This window comes from Mesitornis unicolor, unplaced genomic scaffold (genome assembly GCF_000695765.1).
Source record: "Mesitornis unicolor isolate BGI_N332 unplaced genomic scaffold, ASM69576v1 scaffold3769, whole genome shotgun sequence".
In the NCBI taxonomy this organism is placed as follows: Eukaryota; Metazoa; Chordata; class Aves; order Mesitornithiformes; family Mesitornithidae; genus Mesitornis; species Mesitornis unicolor.
This window is the reverse complement of record NW_010207807.1, coordinates 8,505-29,513: the sequence shown is the minus strand read 5'-3', so window position 1 is coordinate 29,513 and position 21,009 is coordinate 8,505. Positions and strand designations below refer to the sequence as shown.

General features: G+C 35.3%; 1 protein-coding gene across 1 annotated transcript; it reads right to left on the bottom strand.

The window, feature by feature from the left end:
- Window positions 1–1,009: 1,009 nt before the first annotated feature.
- On the bottom strand, window positions 1,010–20,666 carry LOC104546762 (cadherin-12; the record flags this gene model as incomplete). The annotated part of the gene is made up of 5 exons (XM_010192240.1): window positions 1,010–2,161; window positions 6,971–7,222; window positions 12,621–12,738; window positions 14,270–14,391; window positions 20,530–20,666. Coding segments are annotated over 5 exons (1,129 nt in total), but the record flags the coding sequence as incomplete, so codon positions are not given.
- Window positions 20,667–21,009: the final 343 nt, after the last annotated feature.

Below are 21,009 nucleotides of genomic sequence, written 5' to 3'. Positions count from 1 at the left end.
ACTTCTTTAAACTATATGCCTTTTAAAGTCTTATTGGGAGATTAATTTATACAACTTTGAAATACCTTTACATTTCCCAAAGAGACTAAAGGGAACTTTTTGTATGTTAATATCAGACTTGTGAGCTAACTATATCTGATAGTTAATTCTTCAGTGGTACAAAAAGCTGTAGACCTGAGGTGAATAAAAGACTTCTGATTCTTTAAAAACTTGTGTTGGCCTTGAAAGTATCATTAACCATGAGTAAGGCTCAGGCAGACTGCATAGCACTGAAGAGATTTTAGAAGGAGAATATAAGGATATACGCACTTTGGGAGCCATAAACTATTGTCTTATAAAATGTCTATGCATTAGATCATCAGAAAAAGTCACATAAAAGAGTTTTACAAGAGATCTTCCATGATATAATGCCTTGCACAAATCTGTGCTTCTGTTACCTGCACAGTTACATTTATGTATGGGTATATATATAAAGTGTGGACGAACATACTGTTTTAGAATTTTATTCTGCCTCTGTCAACATTTTGGCAAGAACAAAATTAATAAGGTTTCCATCCTCAAAAGGAGGCTGATGAAGGCTTTCTGATATATTTGATGTGGGTCTGACAGTGAAATACAATGATAAGCTGAACTGTAGCTGATGGTCACTTGAAAAATAACTGCCTACATCTCTAACATGTATGCCTATAGTATCTACAGAGTTACAATCTAATTGCAAAGAAAAGTGATGTAGAATTCTTTATGTATACTTCTTCAGTGATACCTACAAGGGAAAAAATGTCTTGGTACTAAAAATATAATAATACTCCTAAAAAAATTCTTCTCCTTTATACGTTCTAATAGTAGTTTCACGTTAATAGAATAGGGGGAGCCAAGAGAAATTTCCTTCACATAAAGGAGTAGCTGCTTTCATCTTTTATTTTGGAAAAATGTGATATTTGTATGAACATTTTAATATTCATTGATGTATGCTAAGAACTTTTCCTTTTTAATTTGGGCTTTACATCTTCAGAGTGAGCAACAGCAGTTTAAATTTAAATTGTCAGAGAAATTTTGGAAGAGGAAATATGATGTCTCAACATACTGTTTTCTTCTTTAAAAAAAAAACATACATAATCCCCAAACACAATGTACACCCCTCTCCCCTTAGTTTTAGTCATTAGACATACTCCAGGAAGTGATCTCCATTTTCGTTCTAAAAGAAGTCAGCATGTTGCTATTGCTTCTTGTCTTAAAGTTCTTGTCCAGTTTATCAATCAGTTTTGTAACACCATCACAGTAGACTCTTTACCACTGAAATGATAAAAGTTTATAGGCACTTTAGTGGAATTACGAAAAAGCTACCACTCTTCCACTGTGATGCCAGAAAACTATCTTCTTTCTAAGTCAGGTCAGTAAACTGTACCTTGTAGACCTGAGCTTGTCTCAGTGTAATTCCAGAGTAACAAAATAACAACAACAAAAAAGCTGTGTATATTACAGGATTTATCTTTCCTTTGCAGATCAAACCAAAACTGACAGTATGATAAATGTCATAACTTGCTGGAAACAGTTGCTGTCTTTTATAATCAAAGAAATCCTGTCATATTATAAAGCTTAGGTTTATCTTTTAAAATTGTTGTTGGTTTACTTTTATTTTTATTTCACTGTTGGAGTTGTATTTAAGTGACTTTGTCAGGGTTATAACTTTCTTCTTCTCCAAACATGTCTGCCAAGATCTTAAAGCGAGGTCCCCAGTCACTCAGATAGTCATAATCCTGGTCTGCCTCTGTAGTACGGGAGTCTATAGAGCTGAGAGACTCTGCAACAGATCCATTTCCTTCATAAGCATAGGTTGCCAAGGAGTCATAAGGGGGTGCAGTTGGATCTACATCATTTTCCTGCAGCCTTTGATTAATGAAATCTCTTATGTCTGTGTTATCTTCCACTGGTGGTCTCTGACGTTGAAAACGCAAGGTGTCTGGTTTTATGTCCCTGCGTATTTTGTTATCTTCAATCACTTTGGGATTCCTCAGGGCACCTATGTCGAAAGCCTGGGTGTCCTCTTCTCCACCTCCTTCATCATCATAATGGATAACATTGTCTCTGATGTCTTCTTTAGAGGTCATCAGGGTATCTTTTTTCTTCTGCCTCCGTAGTGCTACATACAGTACCACAATGACTGTAAAGAAAGAAAATTGAAGTTAAGACATGCACAGAAATAATTTAGTACTGTGATAATACATCATTATATCTACCTTTGAAAGTTGCAAGCAATCAAAGAGACTTCTTCCTTTAGAAGATATGCTTCTACTATTCTTTTAAAAATAGCAGTGCTCTAGTCAATGAAAAGTCATTTGCTGTTTGATGTGTGAGTCTAACTCCTTAGTGCTTGCTGTACTGCTAGAGGAAGTAACAAATTTTCCTACTGGCCTGCTTTGCAAACAAATAGAACTGGACAAAAGTTCACCTTTATAGTTCAGAGAGACAGAGAGATGGATTTTTTTTAATTAATTCCTAGCAAAATAGATAAAAATCCCCAAATTTCCACATTGCAGAGAAGAAACAAAAAACCACAGAGTAAAAGGAGTAAAAAGTTATTTGGAATCTTTGAAATGGAGACAAAATAATCCTCCTTCATCTTTTTATACGGCACAGTTTGACATTTTCAGGTATCTGCTTTGAAAAATCCCATGTGATATGGGTCTGAAGAGAAAAGGTGTCCAGGAGAGCTGGTCGATTTTCAAGTATCACCTCCTCCAAGCTCAACAGTGGTCCATCCCAATCAGCAGAAAATCAAGCAAATGCAGCAGGAGGCCTGCATGGATGAATAAGGAGCTCCTGACTAAACTCAGAGACAAAAAAGAAGCATGTCATAAGTGCAAACACATACAGATAGGCCAGGAGGAATATACAGCAACTGTCTGAACATGCAGAGGTGCAGTAGAGGTGCAGTTAGGAAAGTCAAAGTCCATCTGGCATTGTGTGTCACAAGAGACATGAATGGCAACTTGAAAGGCTTTTAAAAGTATGACAGCAGCAAAACAGGAAGTAGGGAAAATGTGGGCCTGCTGCTGAATGGAGCAGGGGACCTGTTGACAAAGGACACAGAAAAGTCCAGCCTACTCAATGGCTTCTTTGCCTCTGTCTTTATTGGTAAGTTTGTCCTTCAGGAATCCCAGGTTTGTGAGACCAGAGGGAAAGTCTGAAAAAAGAAAGACTTATCCTCTTATCCTGGAAGAGGATCAGGTTAGGGAACACTTAAACAAACTGGACACACACAAGGATATGAGATCTGATGGAATATATACATGAATGGTGAAGGAGATTGACTCATGTCATTGTGAGGTCATTTGTGATAATTTTTGAAAAGTTATGGGAACTGGAAGAAGTTTCCAGGAACTGGAGCAAGTGTCACTCGTATCTTTAAAAAAGGCAAGAAGAATGAGCTAGGGAACTACAAGCCAGTCAGCTTCACCTTGATCCTGAGGAAAGTGGTGGAACAAATAATTCTAGAAACCATTTTCAAATCTATCAAGAACAGGAATGGATCGGGAGTAATCAGCATGGATTTATGAAGGTGTAATTGTGCTTAACTCACCGGATAGCCTTCTACAGTGAGGTGATTGGTTGATGAAGGGAGAAAAGTACACTGTTTTTATCCTAACATTAGAAAAGCTTTTGATGCTGCCTCCCATAACAACCTTCTCAGAAAAACTGAGAAAATGTGGACTAGACAAGTAGATGGTGAGGTGGACTGCAAAGCTGGCCAAACTGCCAGGCTGTAAGGGCTGTGATCAACACCCCAAAGACCACATGGAGGCCAGTCCTTAATGATGTACCTCAGGTGTCCATACTGGGACCACTTCTGTTTAACAACTTCATAAACGATCTGGATCATTGGATTGAGTGCACTCACAGCAGGTTTGCAGACAACACAAAACAGAGGTCATGCCACCATTCAAAGGTACCTCACCAGGCTGGGGGAATGGACCAAAAGAACTCCTTAAAGTTCAACAAAGGGAAATGCCATTCTGGATATGGAGAGGAATAACTGCATACTGCAGATGCTGTTGGCTGACTGGCTGGAAAGCAGCTTGATAGAGAAGGACCTAGGGTCCTGGAGGACAGAAAATTCACCATGAACCAGCAATGTGCCCTTGTGGCAAAGAAGGATAACAGCACTTGGGGCAGTATTAGGAAGAGTGTTGTCAGGACGTCTAAGGAGGTGAAGGTTGCCCTCTATTCAGCCCTGGTCAGATACACCTGTAGTTCTGGGTACAGCTCTGGTCTCCTCAGTACAAGATAGACATGGACTTCCTGAAGTGAGTCCGGTGTCAAGACACAAAGATGATTAAAGGATTGAAATATCTTCCATATGAGGAAAGGATGAGAAAGCTGGGACTGCTGAGCCCAGATAAAACATCTCAGGGAGATCTTAACAACGTGTGTAAGTACCTGATGGATGGAACTAAAGAAGATAGAGCCAGACTTTACTCAGTGATGCCCAGTGACAGGACAAGAGACAATGGGCACAAATTGAAATGCAGGAAATTCCACTAAAATGTAAGAAAAAAGCTTCTTTACTGTCAGAATGTTCAAGCATTGGATCATGTTGCCCAGAGATGTGGATTATCCAACCTTGGAGATATTCGAAACTCAACTGAATTGTAAGCAACCTGCTCTAACTGACCCTGCTGTATTAAGGGAGGTTGGAGTAGATGATCTTCAAAGGTGTCTTCCAACTGTGATTTGATGATTCTGTATAATATAAAATGTTACAAACTAGTTCTATTCCAAGTAGCAACTCAATGGCATTCGGTTTGTAGGTTTCTTTTTTTTCAGTAGTTTGTGTTTGGAAATACATTTCATTGAATGCAGTATCTGTTTGTAGTAAATAGGCTTTTTGGTTACTTTTAATTCCCTAAGAGCCTTGGTAGAAATAAGAGTGCTCTAAGTTCTCTTGTTGAAGTAACACAATAATGAATACAGAAGTTGGAATTATTATAAATTCATGGTCAGTTGTGTGGGCTAAAAGAACTCCTGATTCTGGTAATAATTTTACTGTCTTTTGTGTAGAAATGAGTTTGACAAGAATGACTTCAACCACAATTTTAATGACTCTGTGTCAGGCCAGGTTCATAGCAAGAAATGAAAATCCAAAAGCAGTTTTTAAATTGATCAGTGGAATAGTAAGAAGGAAGTCTGCATATAAGATAAATGTCATTGTCTTAGGTTACAAATCAGCACTGGAGATCTCATTATTTATACATTAGTTTTGCTGGGTAGTATTACCAGGATGATTGGAAAGGAGTTATTAAAGGACCGCAACCTTTTTTTCAAACATAATCTTAGCAATTCAGTGTGGTGTTCTGTGCAAAAGAGGAATTAAAATTCCTTTATTAGATTTGTATATGCAAAGAGCATCAATCGGCAGCAGAGCTGGTAAAGAGTTCTCTGACATAATTATTTTCAATAGAATATGCTTGGTTTTTTTTAAATAAAAATTGTATTTATTTCAACAAACCATTAGGGAAACCTAAACACAGTTCTGTTGAAGGCCTTCATGATCACCTAGCAAATGTGGGGGAAATTCAGGTTTCAGGTATTCCTGCTTTCTCAGACACTCTGCCATTGTAAGTGATTTCGGTATGAAAAGCATCAATCTCTCTTCTCCACAATTCATGCTGCCCAGATTAGTGGACACAAAGGTGGCATCTTGAAAAGCTTTGCTACAGCTGTGTGTTTAGAGCTTCTAGGCACTTAGCTCTGTAACAGAGAGGTTAGATATCCTGGGAGTCCTGCCTTAAGACAGAGTTCTAATTGACTTATCTCTTCACATGAAAACAAGTTAAAGCTTTTTTCATAATGTAATATTTTTTATGCTGAGGCTCACCTTCCCTCCCCCTCCCAGATGCTTTTATGGAGGAAACCCCTAAAAATAAAAAAGTAATCCCAAGGAATTGTGGTAAAGGAGATAGCATTCTTCTTGCTTCCGAAAAATTGACCCAATACTGTTTTGTTTTGCTTTAAACTCTTCAAAATGGGTGTATTTGTTACTAGTTTCTACTCCATGGAAGTATGACCATTTGCCATTCTCATTCTGATTTGAAACATTTTTATCACAATATCAAATTTTGACACAGAACAGAAATTCTGACTTTTACCTACTGCTACTCAGAAGCTTTTATGTAACCTTGAGCCTGCAGTAATCTACTTAAGTGGTAAATTACTATATTTTCCAAATGTAAAGAGGTATCCATATGTTATATTCTCTGTCTGCAGCTATTTTTGCCTATGCAAAGACATAAGGAGAAGCATGAGATACAGGAAGCCCACTGGTATCAAGAAAAGGCATAGGCTAACATCTGTTAAAATCTTTCTGCAGTCCATGTTGTGCCTGTGTAAGCTACAAAGTTGGTTTTATTTCATTATGGGTTCATTAAGGCTATATTTTAAGTAGGAGGTACATGAGTATTGACTGCTTTGGGCATGCTGTAAATAAGGCAATATTTAAATATAATGTATATCAAAAGATAATTCCACCTCATGGAATCCATACTTGCCTAAAATTAAAATGTTCCTGTAACATTTTACATGGATCTAGCCAGTCAAAATCCACATTACAATTATTTTCTTCATTCTCATTTCTTCATTCTCCTCTTTCTCAAGTTGGCATGAAATATTGGTATTTATAATATTGGTTAGTATTAAATAAAGACCCTTACTAAGTCCCTACTGATGTTACAGTCAGTAGGACTTGTCTACCTTGATAATAATATAAAAATATTAATTCTTCAAGAAAAGTATTTTTAAAAAACTGTATCAGAGAAAAAATATGGTTTGGATTCCACTGAAAGCTGATTCTCATAAACTGCCACACATTTTCAGTGGCTTTTGTTAAACACTAGATAAAGATAATAACAACACAAATAAATTCGCACATGAATAATCAGAGTAATGGACTTTACACGATTTCATGAGGACTAACCTAGAAGTATAACAATACACAACAAGATTGCAATCAGCGCTCCTGTGCTGAGGCCTACTGGTAAGAAGATTGCTTCCACGTTGCAGGACAGGATGGTACCATCAGAATCACATCTGCAAACACGGATAGTCATTGTGTTTGTGCTGCTCTGGACAGGATAACTGCTATCTTCTATCACTACTGGAAGAAAGTACAGCTCTTGCTGCCTTCTGCTGTAACCATTTCTCCTGGTTTCAATCCCAGCTGTGTTGTCTGTAAAACATGACACAGTCATTACAGGATTTTGATTGTGTACTTCACTGCTGTAGTTTGTATCACATTTAGTAATAGACAGCTATTTCATTTCTGAAACTCAGTGAATTATGTGCTTTATGTAATCGCTGTGTTTTATCATTACAGGAGGTATTTTATTCTGATTGGTACAGCTATTTTTTGCAGAGAATTAAACAGTATTCCATTTCTTGGTTAGCTTGACAGCTAAAATTTCAAAGAAGACATAAATAACAATTAGAAAAACCATTACAGGTATTAGGTTACAAAGTATTTTCAAATTTTCTTTCCTCTTTATCTCCTTATATTCCAAGCCTGTGGTCAAAAGGACCTTGATTGAACATGGATTTAGAATCAAATCTCCATCAATTAATTAATTTCCTTTAAAAACTGGAAGTAATATACCTAGACAAAATGCAAAACCCCTTCAGCTTTCCTACCACATTAAAAATAAGCACAGAAACTAACAGGGTACTTTATAATCAGTACATTTTCCATCAGTTAGTCATGAATGTGTTCATAAGTCCTAGAAGTTATGTTTTGTCATTTCTTCCCAGTAGATATTCAGTTATCACTGCTTTTCTTGAATCAAACAGAGTAGCAAGGAAATTATATGCAGATTAAAAGAATTACATTGAAAGCAAAACCAAAATGAAATTAGCAGGGAATTAATTAGCTGACAGATCTAAATGAAGGCAGCCTGCAGCGGTCACCATTTTGCCATCTCACCCATATGCTTTATTGTATCTTTAGAAGAGGTCATTTGCTGTCCATGTTATGACTTCCGTCCTTTCTTGGCCTTTTGTCAGTAGGTAGAAGGATTAAGGGCTCTGAATTCAACACTCAGATAATTGTGTGCAGTTCTGAGTAAGGACAATAAGAAGGAACCCTAAATATCCAAAATCAGATATGTTATGATAAGACACCATTGAGAAAGCACTTGACTGACAAAAAGCTTATTTCAGAAGCCCTTCTTTTATCAAAATCAAACATGACACATGGATGCAGCAAGTTCAGTAACATTTAGTTTTGAAAAGGAAAAATGTTTCAAAATTGTTTGATTCAAACCAGCTTGTTCTTTTTATGATTAATCATCTGCACTGTATAAAGAGTTTTAGATCTATTTTGACGTCATCCAGCTTAATCTTATTTCTATTCTTATTTCTATTTCTATTAATAGAATTATTTCTACATTTTTTTTCTTCTAATTAAAGCATTGTCGATCACTTTAATACATGTTACAATGCAACTAACTGGCTTTCTATTCTTTGAGAAGAATCAAACAGATTGAGCTCTTAAGTCTTTGACTTAACAATTTTTGTTGCTCTTCTATGACCCCTTTCAGTTATTCAAGTTTCTTTTGAAAATATGGACACAAGAATATGTTTGAACTCTACACAGAGCAGCCTGGAGCTGCAGTCTGAAAATTAATTTTCATGATGTGTGTGACAGTCTGGAGGGAAGGAAAAGTCCCTTTCTTACATGAGCAACTGAGTGTGCTCAGCAGGGAAGCAACCCTCTAGGGAGCAGAGAGAGGTCAGCAAAGTGGAAAGAAGAAGTTGGGTGGCTCAGTTGAAAGCACTCCAGGTCTGCCAGGGTCTCTCACTTCTATTCACAGCTGGAAGATTGGTCTCAGCCCTGCTGAAAGCGCAGTGTAGAAACATAACATTTCCCTGTGTTTATATTTATAGAGAATTCAAATGACAACCTTGAGCTTCTGTCGTGCTTCTGTCCTCATTAAGTTATATTATGAGGAAGTATGGAACCTGGAAAAGTTTATTCTCTTGGGTGCACTACAAACATATAACACCTGCTGTAATATCACAGCACCAATTAGTTTTTAGCTGTACAGAATAGCACTGTTTATTTGGCTTCTTCATGTGCTTAAAAATGTTAAACACCACATTTAATTGTAAAAGCATTATTTGTAACACAGTGAGCAAGATTGTTTCCTCAAAAAAAAATAAAATTCCTTTCACATAGTACCTCCTTGCTACTAACATAATTGCTAACTCTGAAAATAATGTTATTTATGTTTTTTAAAGGTTTCTGTAGTGAAAATACGGTTGTGTTATTATACCTTTAAATTGTGCACAAAGCAGACCTTCCTCCTTTTTTCGTAAAAAGGCAGAAGATATTGAAAAAAAATATACAGAGTTTCTACTTGAAGATATTTTCTAACAGCTCTGTAAAAATAATCAAACAATTAAAAGGTCTTTCATGGTTGGAAAACATTCCACAAAAGATTATTTAACTGTCTTCCTTATTTTTTAATACATATTATACTAGTTTCTTCTTTTTTAGTTAGAGTTAAGAAATGCTTTTAAGAGTGTGTGTATAGGTACATACACATAAACATTTATGCATGAAAAATTGTGTACTTGTTTTTTTACTCAATTTTTAATGGGAATATTGCGTTATTTTTATACAGTAGAGAAATTTTGTTAATAGACTACTGAGATCCAAAGTCATCTTGGTATCAACATTACTGGTTTAAATGGGGAAATTTAATTATCTAATAATATTTGACGAATTTCCTCACCAAACTTACATGCTAAACACACTTCACAAAAACTGTAAATGAGAAAGGTCATTGAGTTTAATTACTGAATAGCCTTTTTAAGTTTAAAGATTCTTTTGAGGAATTAAATATGTTAAAATGACATGAGAAGAACTGGAAGACTTGTATTTAAAACAATAGTTTGTAATGGTATGTATCAGAAATAGCTTGACCAGCAAGAGTACGGAAGTCATTATACCTCTGTACTTGGCATTGGAGAGGCCGCACCTTGAACATTATGTGCAGTTTTGAGCCCCTTATGACAAGACGTTGAGGCACAGGAGCGTGTCCAGAGAAGGGCAATGAAACTGGTGAGGAGTCTGGATTACAAGCCTTATGAGGAGCTGCTGGGGGAAGTGGTATTGTTCAGCCTGGAGAAGAGGAGGCTGATGGGAGACCTTATTGATTTCTGTAACTACCTGGAAGGAGGTTGTAATGAGGTGGGTGTTGGTCTCTTCTCCCAGGTAACACGTGGTAGGATGAGAGGAAATTTGCTCCGGGGAGGTTTAGATTCAATATTAGGAAAAATTTCTTCACTGAAAGAGTGGGCAAGCATTGGAACAGGATGCCCAGGGAAGTGGTGGAGTCACCATCCCCGGAGGTGTTCAAAAAATGTGCAGGCATGGCACTTGGGGACATGATTTAGTGGGCATGGTAGTGTTGGGTTGATGGTTGGACTTGGTGATTTTAGAGGTCCTTTCCAACCTTAATTACTTAAAAAAACTGGTCTTGGTGAAATTAAAGGATATTTTATTAAATAGACAGAAAGAAATTAAAGCTGTCTTTAAAGAAATCTTGACCAAAAGAGTAAATATATTTAGACATACACAGTATTTGTATTATAAGACTACATAATTAAAAATATGCTACCCATATAGGCCTTCAAATGTGTGAAAAGATTAAAGTACTTAATGTAAAATATAGAGAGGCTGTAAAGAGGTATATTTTCCTCCTTCTGTTTAAATACAGAGAACCTTTTCTTTCTTTTCAATTTTAATCATTAGCAAAATTTATCATGCTAATTTTCACAAGGAAATACAACCAAAAGCTATGTAGGGAACAGAAAATAACAGAAGCTACAGTGCAACTTTAAGAAGAAGCAAATTTAAGTATTATCCAAAATTTTAAGACCAGTGTGGCACAGATGCAAAGCATAATGAGGGTGATATGTTGAAATGCCACAACATATTAAAATACTAGTAGCTATTAAAGCCAAACTGTTTAGACTAAGCACTTCTGAAGAAGAGTGATGACCTAATGTTCCAAGAATAGAAGAAAAGGGACTTGAATCAATGGTAAGATTGTCCTTCATATTCATTGAGCTGTCTGTCTCAATAAAACTATTTGAATGGTCTCTGATAAAATGCTGATCTAAATATTTTTGGCTCCATAAGTTACTATTATTCCTGTTTGAAATATTATGAATGATTGTGGTTTCATTATACACTGTATTTACAAATCTTTAAGTGAAATTCTTTTCTCATCCGTAAAATATTTTTAGCTACCTATGACATACTAAGATAAAAGTCACAAGCTTGGGCATAAACCATTTTTATCTCATAATCCTCAAAGAGGAGCTATATAAAAAGAGAAAACAAGCATGGTTTATTTTTGTGCTGCTTCAAACTTATTTCTTCCTGAACATTTTTAATGATAAAAGTCTTAATGATTAATAGCTATCTTGTGTAATATTTATTTTGTTGGCTTTAATTTTGTATCACATAACACTGGCAAAAGTGCGTGGCTTAAAAAATAATGTGTCTCATATACATAAATGTTTTTTTTAAAAGGCTAAATAAGTGGCCTTGGCAAGTTTTTTTCATGCTGTGTATTGTCCATTTCTAGTCCTTATTAGGGCTTGATTTACTTAATTCTTAAGAAAGGAACCCTTACATCATACTCAGTATCATCTCAAATTTAAATTAAATTGTATACATTTTCTCAACAACAATACTTATACATAGTTAAATAGGAAAAGGAATGTTACTGAGTTTTATTGGATGATCTTAGGTATTCTTTGCAGAGTAATGTAAGCCTTTTTTTGTGAAAAGCTTATCATACCACAGTTCTTTAAAGAACACCTAATAGCATATCAACTTATTGTTATTTTTTTTTCCTTATTGGATTAAATTCTGGTGAAAATTTACTAGAGTTTATTAGGATATTTCAGCTGTGACTAGTCAAAAGACTAGATGTTTTAAGATGTTTACGATAGAAAAAAAAGATAATTTTTTTAAATCTTGTTCTTTGCCAGTTAGCAAAATCATTCAAGTGAAAAAAAAAATAAAAACATGATCAGTTATGACAAATATCAAGGAGAAAACTAGAGATGTTAATTATATAAATCTACAATTAAGAGTGTTGTAGGATGTTATAGTACAGCAGCACTATCCATATTTAGAATGAATTCTTTTGCAGGACTGTGCATCCTCCAGAAAGCACAACCGCTGGGTACTTTGAAAACAGTTAGAAAAGTAACAGTATTTAAATGAAGCAGCAACAGTGCCTTGTTTAAAGATATACCTGCATTGGCATATGAGTTCCTCCTGAGATCTTGAATGATAAAAAGAAGAAAATAAAACAGGTAGCAGTGGTTTTGCAGTAGGGAAATCTCAGTCTTTGGTGTTCCTGTGCCCTAAAAATTTGAATATGTGCAAGACCTAATTTATTATTATTTATTTAGTGTATGTCCTAGATAGTTTGACAATTAGAAATGTCAAATTAAAAGTCTGTAGACATGATTGTAATGCAAAATAATCATGTTTGTCATTATAATCACAGCCTGCTGCTCTGAAAGAGAGATATGGGTAAGCAACTTACTTCTGTAGTCATGAACTGTGAAATTTGGTTTGTTGGAAGCCTCAGCTGACAGTCTGAAGGAAAACCTTTGCCCAGCTGGTGACAAATCTTTGTCTGCTGCAGTGACAGTCTGTATCACCTGAAACCAGATTAATATTAATTCGGAAGTCAATTGACTCTGGTAAAAGAAGCAGTTTTGTACAAGTGCAAACTTAACATCAAATGAAACAATGAAAGTGAAATCCTGCTGGATTACTCTCACTTCCCTAATATAGTGAACAGTGGAGGCAAGAAGTCTGAATACTATAGCCTTCAGAGGGCTCCTGATGTCTCAGAATGTGTCGCTTTGACATAGCTGAAGGAAATCGGAAAGATTTACTCTATATTCATAGCAGAAGTATTTAATATTTATCTTTTGTATCAAAATACTAGTGATTGTTTTCAGGTGAGTGATTACTTCCAGTTCACTTTATCTGCTGCTACTGCTACCACTGTTATGATCGGTATATGTTGTAGTACTTCACAAAGTTGCACCCTAATTTTACAGCTTGAAATGAATTAGAGAGGGTTGAAAGATCTGCATCATCTAAGTGTGAAGGAACTTTTGGATCCCAGAGTCCTATCTACTAGATTTCAGGTAAGCACAGTGCAGTTAAAATGTTTCCTAGTAGAATTGCCACTGTTTTTTTAAAAAGGCAAGCATTTTTTTATGTAACAAATATCTAAACATTTCTAATTTTTGACAGCTCAGTGCTTATCTCAGCCTTCCCTGTCAAAGGCTCCCTACTGTCAGTGCCTGGATAAGGTACTAACTAAATGTATCTGATAAACTAGAAGTTAAATTAGGCTGTATGGTAGTTAGTTGAAACATATATTTTTTTAAAAAAAGATGAAATACGAATATCATATGAAGTCATGGACAAATATGTAATAAAGACAATAAAACTGGACTGATTATATATTACATACACATAAAGAGAAGTCACTGATTACACAGCAGGGTGAATATGTTCCTTCCGTGGCTGGCAGTAACTCTCAAACCTGCACAGTTGAAGTTACAAGTCTTGTCTTGGTATCACTATTAGCTGTTAATATCTATGATGGTCAGCCTTGGTGCTTTCCAGCACTGCGTTTAATCACACAAATTTTATTCAGAAGTATTGCACGCTAACAACTTCTGGAGCCAGCACTATTAATACTGGCATTACTTATGGTATAAGGTGATAATCTGAATCTGAAATAGGTTTTGCATGCTATGTACGTATTTGAAACTGCTTATTGAAACAAGCTTTCAGGAGGATTGTCCTTGGGGATGTGGGTTCTTTTTCTCAGAATAAGACAGGGAAACATGTGTAATGCATCCTGTTCCATTTATTCTCTGCAGTTTTACCCTTATATTTAACTGTCTTTAAGGAAGGGATTATTTCTCCTTACATAGTTACTAAATGCACAGTAAATGGTGTCTCAGGCCCATATAATCAGGGATAATAAAAATAAATAGACCAAAAAGGTCAACAAACAGAATTCCAAAAGGTGAGCATTTTCAACACTAACATTTTATTTGTAAAAGAATTTTAACCATGATGTCATTTTCAAACCCAGAAATTTCAATTCTTATAAATAATACGGAAAGAAAAAGCAAAATAGCAAGCATTACAAATTTTAAATACCTGTCCTGGTTTGGCATTTTCACATACAGATGTCTCATATGGAACTGAAATTTCAGGAGGAAACTCGTTGACATCCAGGACATTTATTATAACGTTGACTTTGCTGGTTAATAGTGGGTTACCTATAAATGATTTTTAGGAGAAAAGCATTAAGAAATACTATTTATATTTGCTGTTATCACCAGTGTCTATGAGCTGTCATAAACTGTTTTGATCCCAGTACTGTGACTTCTGAAGGCTTTTGACTTCCATTTATTTCTGGTTTGAACTATGGAGAAATCAGAAGCAAATGTCGTTTTGTACCAGACTCTGATCCATTACTCATCATGGACTAAGGAATCAATCAACATGATTATGTTTATCAGAGTATAAATTAAAGAATTTGAAGTTGTACCTGTAATTAAAGATGCAAACTTTTCTCAGATCAATTTTCATGGAGACTGTGGAAAATGCTTCCAATTATTAAAACTGAATTCTGTTTTCCACAATGGAAGATAGGAAATAAATATTTATTACTTAGCCACTGTTTACATCTTCAAGATATTAATGAGCATACCCATTTAAAAGATGGAGAAAAGTAAGAATGAAAGATATAAAGAAAAGTCTTGCTGAAAGCCAGACAGAGTCGGTGGTAAATTTAGCAGTGAAACATGTTCAGCTAGCATTCAACTTGTTAAATCATAGGCTATGTTGTAACAGTTATTTCTTTAACCGTATAGGTATATGCAAGCAGCAAGTACCTTCGTGCAAAACAAGTGCTAAAAAAGAGTATACATTATGCTTTTCCCATTGTTCTACCAATGCAGATGATCTTCATCAGACACTAGATGCATTTTATAAACAAGTTTATCTGCAAATGCGAAGTCTTGCAGAGACACAGATTCAATACAAAACAGGAAATATTTTCTTTTACTTTATGCTGAGACACCTTGCAAGACAGCAGGTACATACAAATAGTTTAAATGGTGAGGCAAAAGGATAATTATTTTATCTTTTTGCATTTAAGAAGACTGGCAGTCACTACACTGACACAGTTAACTATTCAAGAAATCTATGTTATGAATCAGGGTGGTGTAGGAGTGTCAGCATGGGGTTGTGTTTACATACAAGAACAGTTTTCTTGAATCTTCAGACATAAATAGACCCTTCAATTATTTGCAGATTATTAGCTGCTTACTCCATAGTTTATACAAATCTTTGCATTTCTGCTGTTTATAACTAACACAGCAAGGGGCAAAAATTTCTTCATAGTGCCACCGTAGAAACTTTACATGATTTCTTTCTTGTTCTTAGGAACTACTAAATGAAATGTTTTCAAGAGACGTCTGTCAAAGCCAAAAAGTATTCCTCAATGATTTCCTAGTTAAGGAGGACCAGCTGCAAGTGGTTTTACCTGTTTACAAGTTGTAGATAAACTGACCATCCTACAAACTCGGCTTGGAATCTAAAAAAGAACCCCACAAAAAACCACTACCCAAATCACATAATATTTGCAGTTTCTTGCTATGAGAATATCTAATTAATAATGACCATATCTAATAATATCTGTTTTAATCCTGATTCATTTCCAATTCAGCATCATCCCTACTTGCAGAATGTCTCTGCTGAGAAAGGCATTGTGCAGTATGAATGAAGACAGTTTGGCCTAGCAGCTGGGAATTAGGCAGTGGTTCTTTAGATACTTGAAGAGCCAAAGGAACCTAGATTGCTTGCTCATGGTTGAATTGGTTCCTTTGTAAAATAGGAAACAAAAATGTACTAAGAATTTATTTTAGTCAGTACAGGGCAGGACCCTGACTCTCAATATATACAGAGATCAGAAAAGCCCTGACTAGGCCAAGTTCAAGCAGTTACTGGCAGAAACAACCTAATGTAAAACTTCGCTTCTAGCAGTGCTCACTGCTAAGAGCAGAGCAACTCACATGGAGTAACTCAGGTTTACCTTTAGTTTCTGTGTGTTTATTTTAAGGTGCAACACTGAAAAACAGGAGTTCAGGATACATTCTTGAAACTTATTAGAGATTAATATGTTGCCATGAAAGTACAGGCATATATGTTAGTTCATTTCCTTTTAGAAATGTGTTAAAAATGCCTTTCCAGTAAAAGAATGAATGTATTTAAAGTTTATGCATCATGTACATGGGAGACAGTAGGGTTTTTTTAGTAATTTCTATTAAATGTATCCATTTCTAGAAGAAGAATTTTTAGGTTATATTTTTGAAGTATCTTACATAAATCATTTTTTCAGTGTCTTGGAACAGTGTACAAATGATGGGACCATATATTTTAAAAATGAACAGTGGGATCTGACATTTTGCCTTGCCTCAATATCATGATAGGATAACATGCTCTGGAAATATTCGCAAATCTGAGTATACTTTTCATATTTATTTTTCAGTGATGGCCCGTGATTTATTTTCTATGATTCTGTGAAATATATATTAGAGGTTAAAATCTTTTCTTGCTAAGTATTTTAGCAACATAGAATTTTATCTTCCATAAATGATAAGCAAAAAACAAATATGAAAGAAAACAGAATTACTACAGCATAAGATGGATCTACTTCTGGTTTTCAGTTTATTTATGTGATTAACTTTCTTTCTGGTTTGTGCTGAAATCAGCTTAACTACTCATGTAGTAGTTAAAAAAAAACAAAGACCGCAAGAAGATTGTGTATAGATCTCAATTCATATATAATTACAAAAACCTGTAATACTTGATGTGAATAAGAATGAAGTACTGCATTTCAAACACCACTTTGCAGATTTTACCTCTATTTTCTGTTTTTGGGTTTTTTTTTTGCTGCTTGTCTCAAAGTAAAATCTTTTTGAACCCTGTAAGCACAGTAGTAACACGCATGCTGGCATCAGTAAGTGAGTAACTGAAAACATCTGCTCTTGCCTTTTAAACCCAGGTTACACCAATAAGAAGAAAAATTGGTTAAATCATAAGCCTAGGAATTAAGAAACTGATTTCAGGATTCATTTCTGCCTGTAAATTAATAAGCTTCTTCCTTCTTCAGTTCTCCTGTCTGTAAAACAGTGACAACCCTACTTCCTTTTTTTGCCTGAGTACTGTCATCTGTTAACATCTTCATGGTTCAAGGATATTACAGTAGTATAAAATATGTAAAATACTTTGACTAATGAACTTATGAAAATCCAAGATATCTGAGAAAATAGATACTGACCACTAAGGAGAACTAGTGATTCCTTAATCCCAGTTATGGCATGCAGGAGAAGATAAACCCCCTCTTGAGATTTAGGCTGAGGTTTCTTTAGCATTCACGAAATATGGGCCTAGAGTTAGAGGAGTTGGGAAGATGGTTTGGACAGGAAGGATTATAGTTACTTTACATTTATTTCCAACCTTCACTAGTGCCTCAAGGATGAGAAAGCAGAAATAATATCTTACGCATCTTATCTATTTCCTCTTTTGTAACATACAAAACCCATTTCCATACTAGGTGATTAAGCAACACACTGGGGAACTTTCTGAGCACTAGACTGTGGTTTTGTATACCATTAAATTCTTAGAGCAGCCCTTGGCACAATTTTGGCCTGGGGCAATTAGTGGTCTTGTGGACAATTCACATGCATGTATTGGGAATTATTATGGGCAAAGGATAACTCTCAAAGAATTGATTTACATGCGGGCATCCTGTTTGGAAGGTGAGAGTGTACAATGGCATAGAAATAGGCTGCTCAGTGCCAGCTGGCTGTTGTGCTTGAAATGAATGAAAGCCATGTTTAATTTATTAGTTTGAACAAAGTCTGTGGGATCAAAAATGTTCAGAAACAGTGATCATGAAGGCTACTGGAGTGTTGATTTACTCTAAGAAAAGAAACTACAATGAAATATAATCAGAGAGTGAAAGGAGGTGTGAAGAAATTGGGAAATGCAATGGAGGAAAAAAATCCTGTAAGTTTTGAAAAATTCCCTTCCTATTCATGCACTTTGTTCAATATAAAGGCTAATTTTTTATTTCAGTGGTTGAATAAGGGACCTTCTGCATTCAGCTGCCTTCATGGCTGTGTCAGCATAGCAATCATCCCCCTGCCACTTAAAAAGATCTCTACTTTGGGCAAGCCTCTTTAACAAGGGTGACAATAAAGTTATGATATCTTGTCTTTAACATGACAGCAGGCTATTCATCACTCCACACTGGGTAGACCTTTAAGATGTTCTCAAGAGTCAGTTGTTCTGCTATTTGGAGATAGATTCCCAAACAGTGTTTAGATCAGATGTTTGTAGTTTTTTCAGAGTTAGAAATAAAGATAATAGTATAATGATACACGGTCAGAGCTGGTGATTGCATTACTTGCGTAGAATAACTTCCCTTATCCCAGTTCTCTACATGGAACCAGCAGATACTGTCCATATGTAAGATACACTGTTATTGCTGGGTAAGAAAGTCTTCCCTGGATGTGACTGCACCAGTTGGCACAAGGAAGCCGAGGACAATCAGATTTCATAATTAACTGTTTGCCAAGGGCCTCTCTTTAAGCTGTCAACCTGCACCATGTCTGGTGTAAGCAGGGATGAAGGTGCAGGACCTGGATTTTAGGGAAGAATAACCTCAGTATGTTTATTTTATTTATATATATATATGTATATATGAATATATATGTCAAATAAATGCAAAATTAATTTACAAATTCCTAAACAACCAGGCTTTTGAACAAGATTTTTTTCCTCACAGCAGGTGATCACAAACATTTACTTTAATAATCACAAGGTAATTCTCTTCTGCATTATTTTTGGAATGTATTTCTTTAAAAAGTATAACTTTTGGTGCTTTAGTGGTAATAATAGTCAGATTTATCAGCTTGTAAGAAAAGTCTAAATGGTACATCCATATCTATATTTACATTTATCAATTTCCTGCTGCATTGTTTAGCTATCTAAACTGGATGCCATTTGTGCCATTGTTCGAAAGGTAACTCGATTGGTCAAAAGTCATAATATTACTTCAAGACTTTACTGGTTGTGAGAAAAAATGTAACACAAGCATCATCTGTGATTCACACAGGGTTTCATTTTGAAACTATAAAGAACAAAGGGGACCAATCACTTAGAAGGCCTCAGGTCTTAGGCACAGGAAAGGAGTCCATTCAAGCCTCATTTTCCACATATATGGTAAAGCAATTTTTATTTCTTTTTCTCGTTATCTGGAGATAAAGCTAGTGGTCTTTGTTTACAATTGGCTTATTCAAGAAAAGCTAATTTGCAGAATGATCATTAGGAAGTGTCTAAAAGGTGTTTTGGGTTTTTTTGTTATTTTTCTCTCACAGTGAGTAGGCAAAATATATATTTTATCAATAAAGCTTTTTAAGTAACAGAATTTATGTCTGTGACTAGTTTGGAGATGGTTTATTTTAAAGATACAAGGTAATGAAGAACTGAAAGTACTTAAGTAACAATAGTGTAAGTGAGGCAAGTTTATGCAATTGATTGACTATCAGACCACTTTCCTTACGTAATCAAATACATGCCAAGACACTGTTCAGTCCACTTTTTCTCTAATAAGAGATGCCCTTTTCAGTGTTTCTATGTCAGCACTGAACAAAAGTAACCAAAAGACTTGTATTCAGAGGGTGGTTTATGTCTACAAGTGTTTAAGTTTCATAGGATCATGAAGGAGGAATACTACACAGAAGCATGGCAATGAATAAAGCTGCAGCTACACAATACATTGGAAGAAGGAAGTTCTTACATATTAAAAAAAACTATGTAGAAGAAGACACAAAGACAAGAAACAAGCAAACAAAAAAAACCAAACCCACCACCAATCATATAGCAAAAGAAAACAGGTGGTTACACATCAAGTCTTGGGCAGAGAGAAAACACATGAGCAGAGATGCAGCACACAGTTGGATTTATTTAGAGCCTTAAATGTGTCTTTAAATTTTTCTACCTTCAAAAGGCAGATTGACAGGCCTGTTAATTGACTAACTTAGTTTCATAAGGAATGAATTGCAAAATCAGAAATAAGAATTGGAAGGTCTCCATACAGGTCCTCATGCTCTTTGTGCTGTTAATAGGTTTTTCAGCTTCCAAGGGAACTATGCCTGCGTGAGAGCTACTAGAAAAACCTTACTATACAGGGCTGTTTGAACATCACACTTAACCAGTGAGTCTGGCAAAATATTTATTGGTCCTTCTTTAATAACCTCTTCACAGCATATTTATGCCTGAGCATACATTTTTCTGAAAAAAATAACACATTAACATATTAATTCAGTTTGTGTCATACTTACTAACTTTACTTGCAATTATAGAGAAATTGTACTGTGCTGTGCTTTCTCTGTCCAGTAATTCATTAGTAGCAATGGTTCCTTCAGTAGCATCTATTGTAAAGTAGCTGTCCACATCATTCTTCCAATCGATGAAGTATCTGTATGGGAAAAATATTAAACAAAGTAGATGCAAATGTGCAAAGATTACTCATTTATCAAAACAGCAGTCTAGCTGGCTCAAGTTTTGTTATTTTTCTTTTCTCAGCTATTACCATCTGTGCAGGAAGAAGACAATAAAGAATGATTTGTTAATTTGTTTTCTGCAGAATTGAAATGCTCAAGGGAGAATGGGATATAATAAAATATTTAGTATTTTTGGTGTTCAGATTATTTGAAATCTTTGAGCTTCCAAGAAGTTGATGCACAGTTTCTGTGACCTTGATCACTTATACCAGTCACTTTGGAAAGCATTAGATAGGCTTAGAGGAAAAAAAGAGAAAA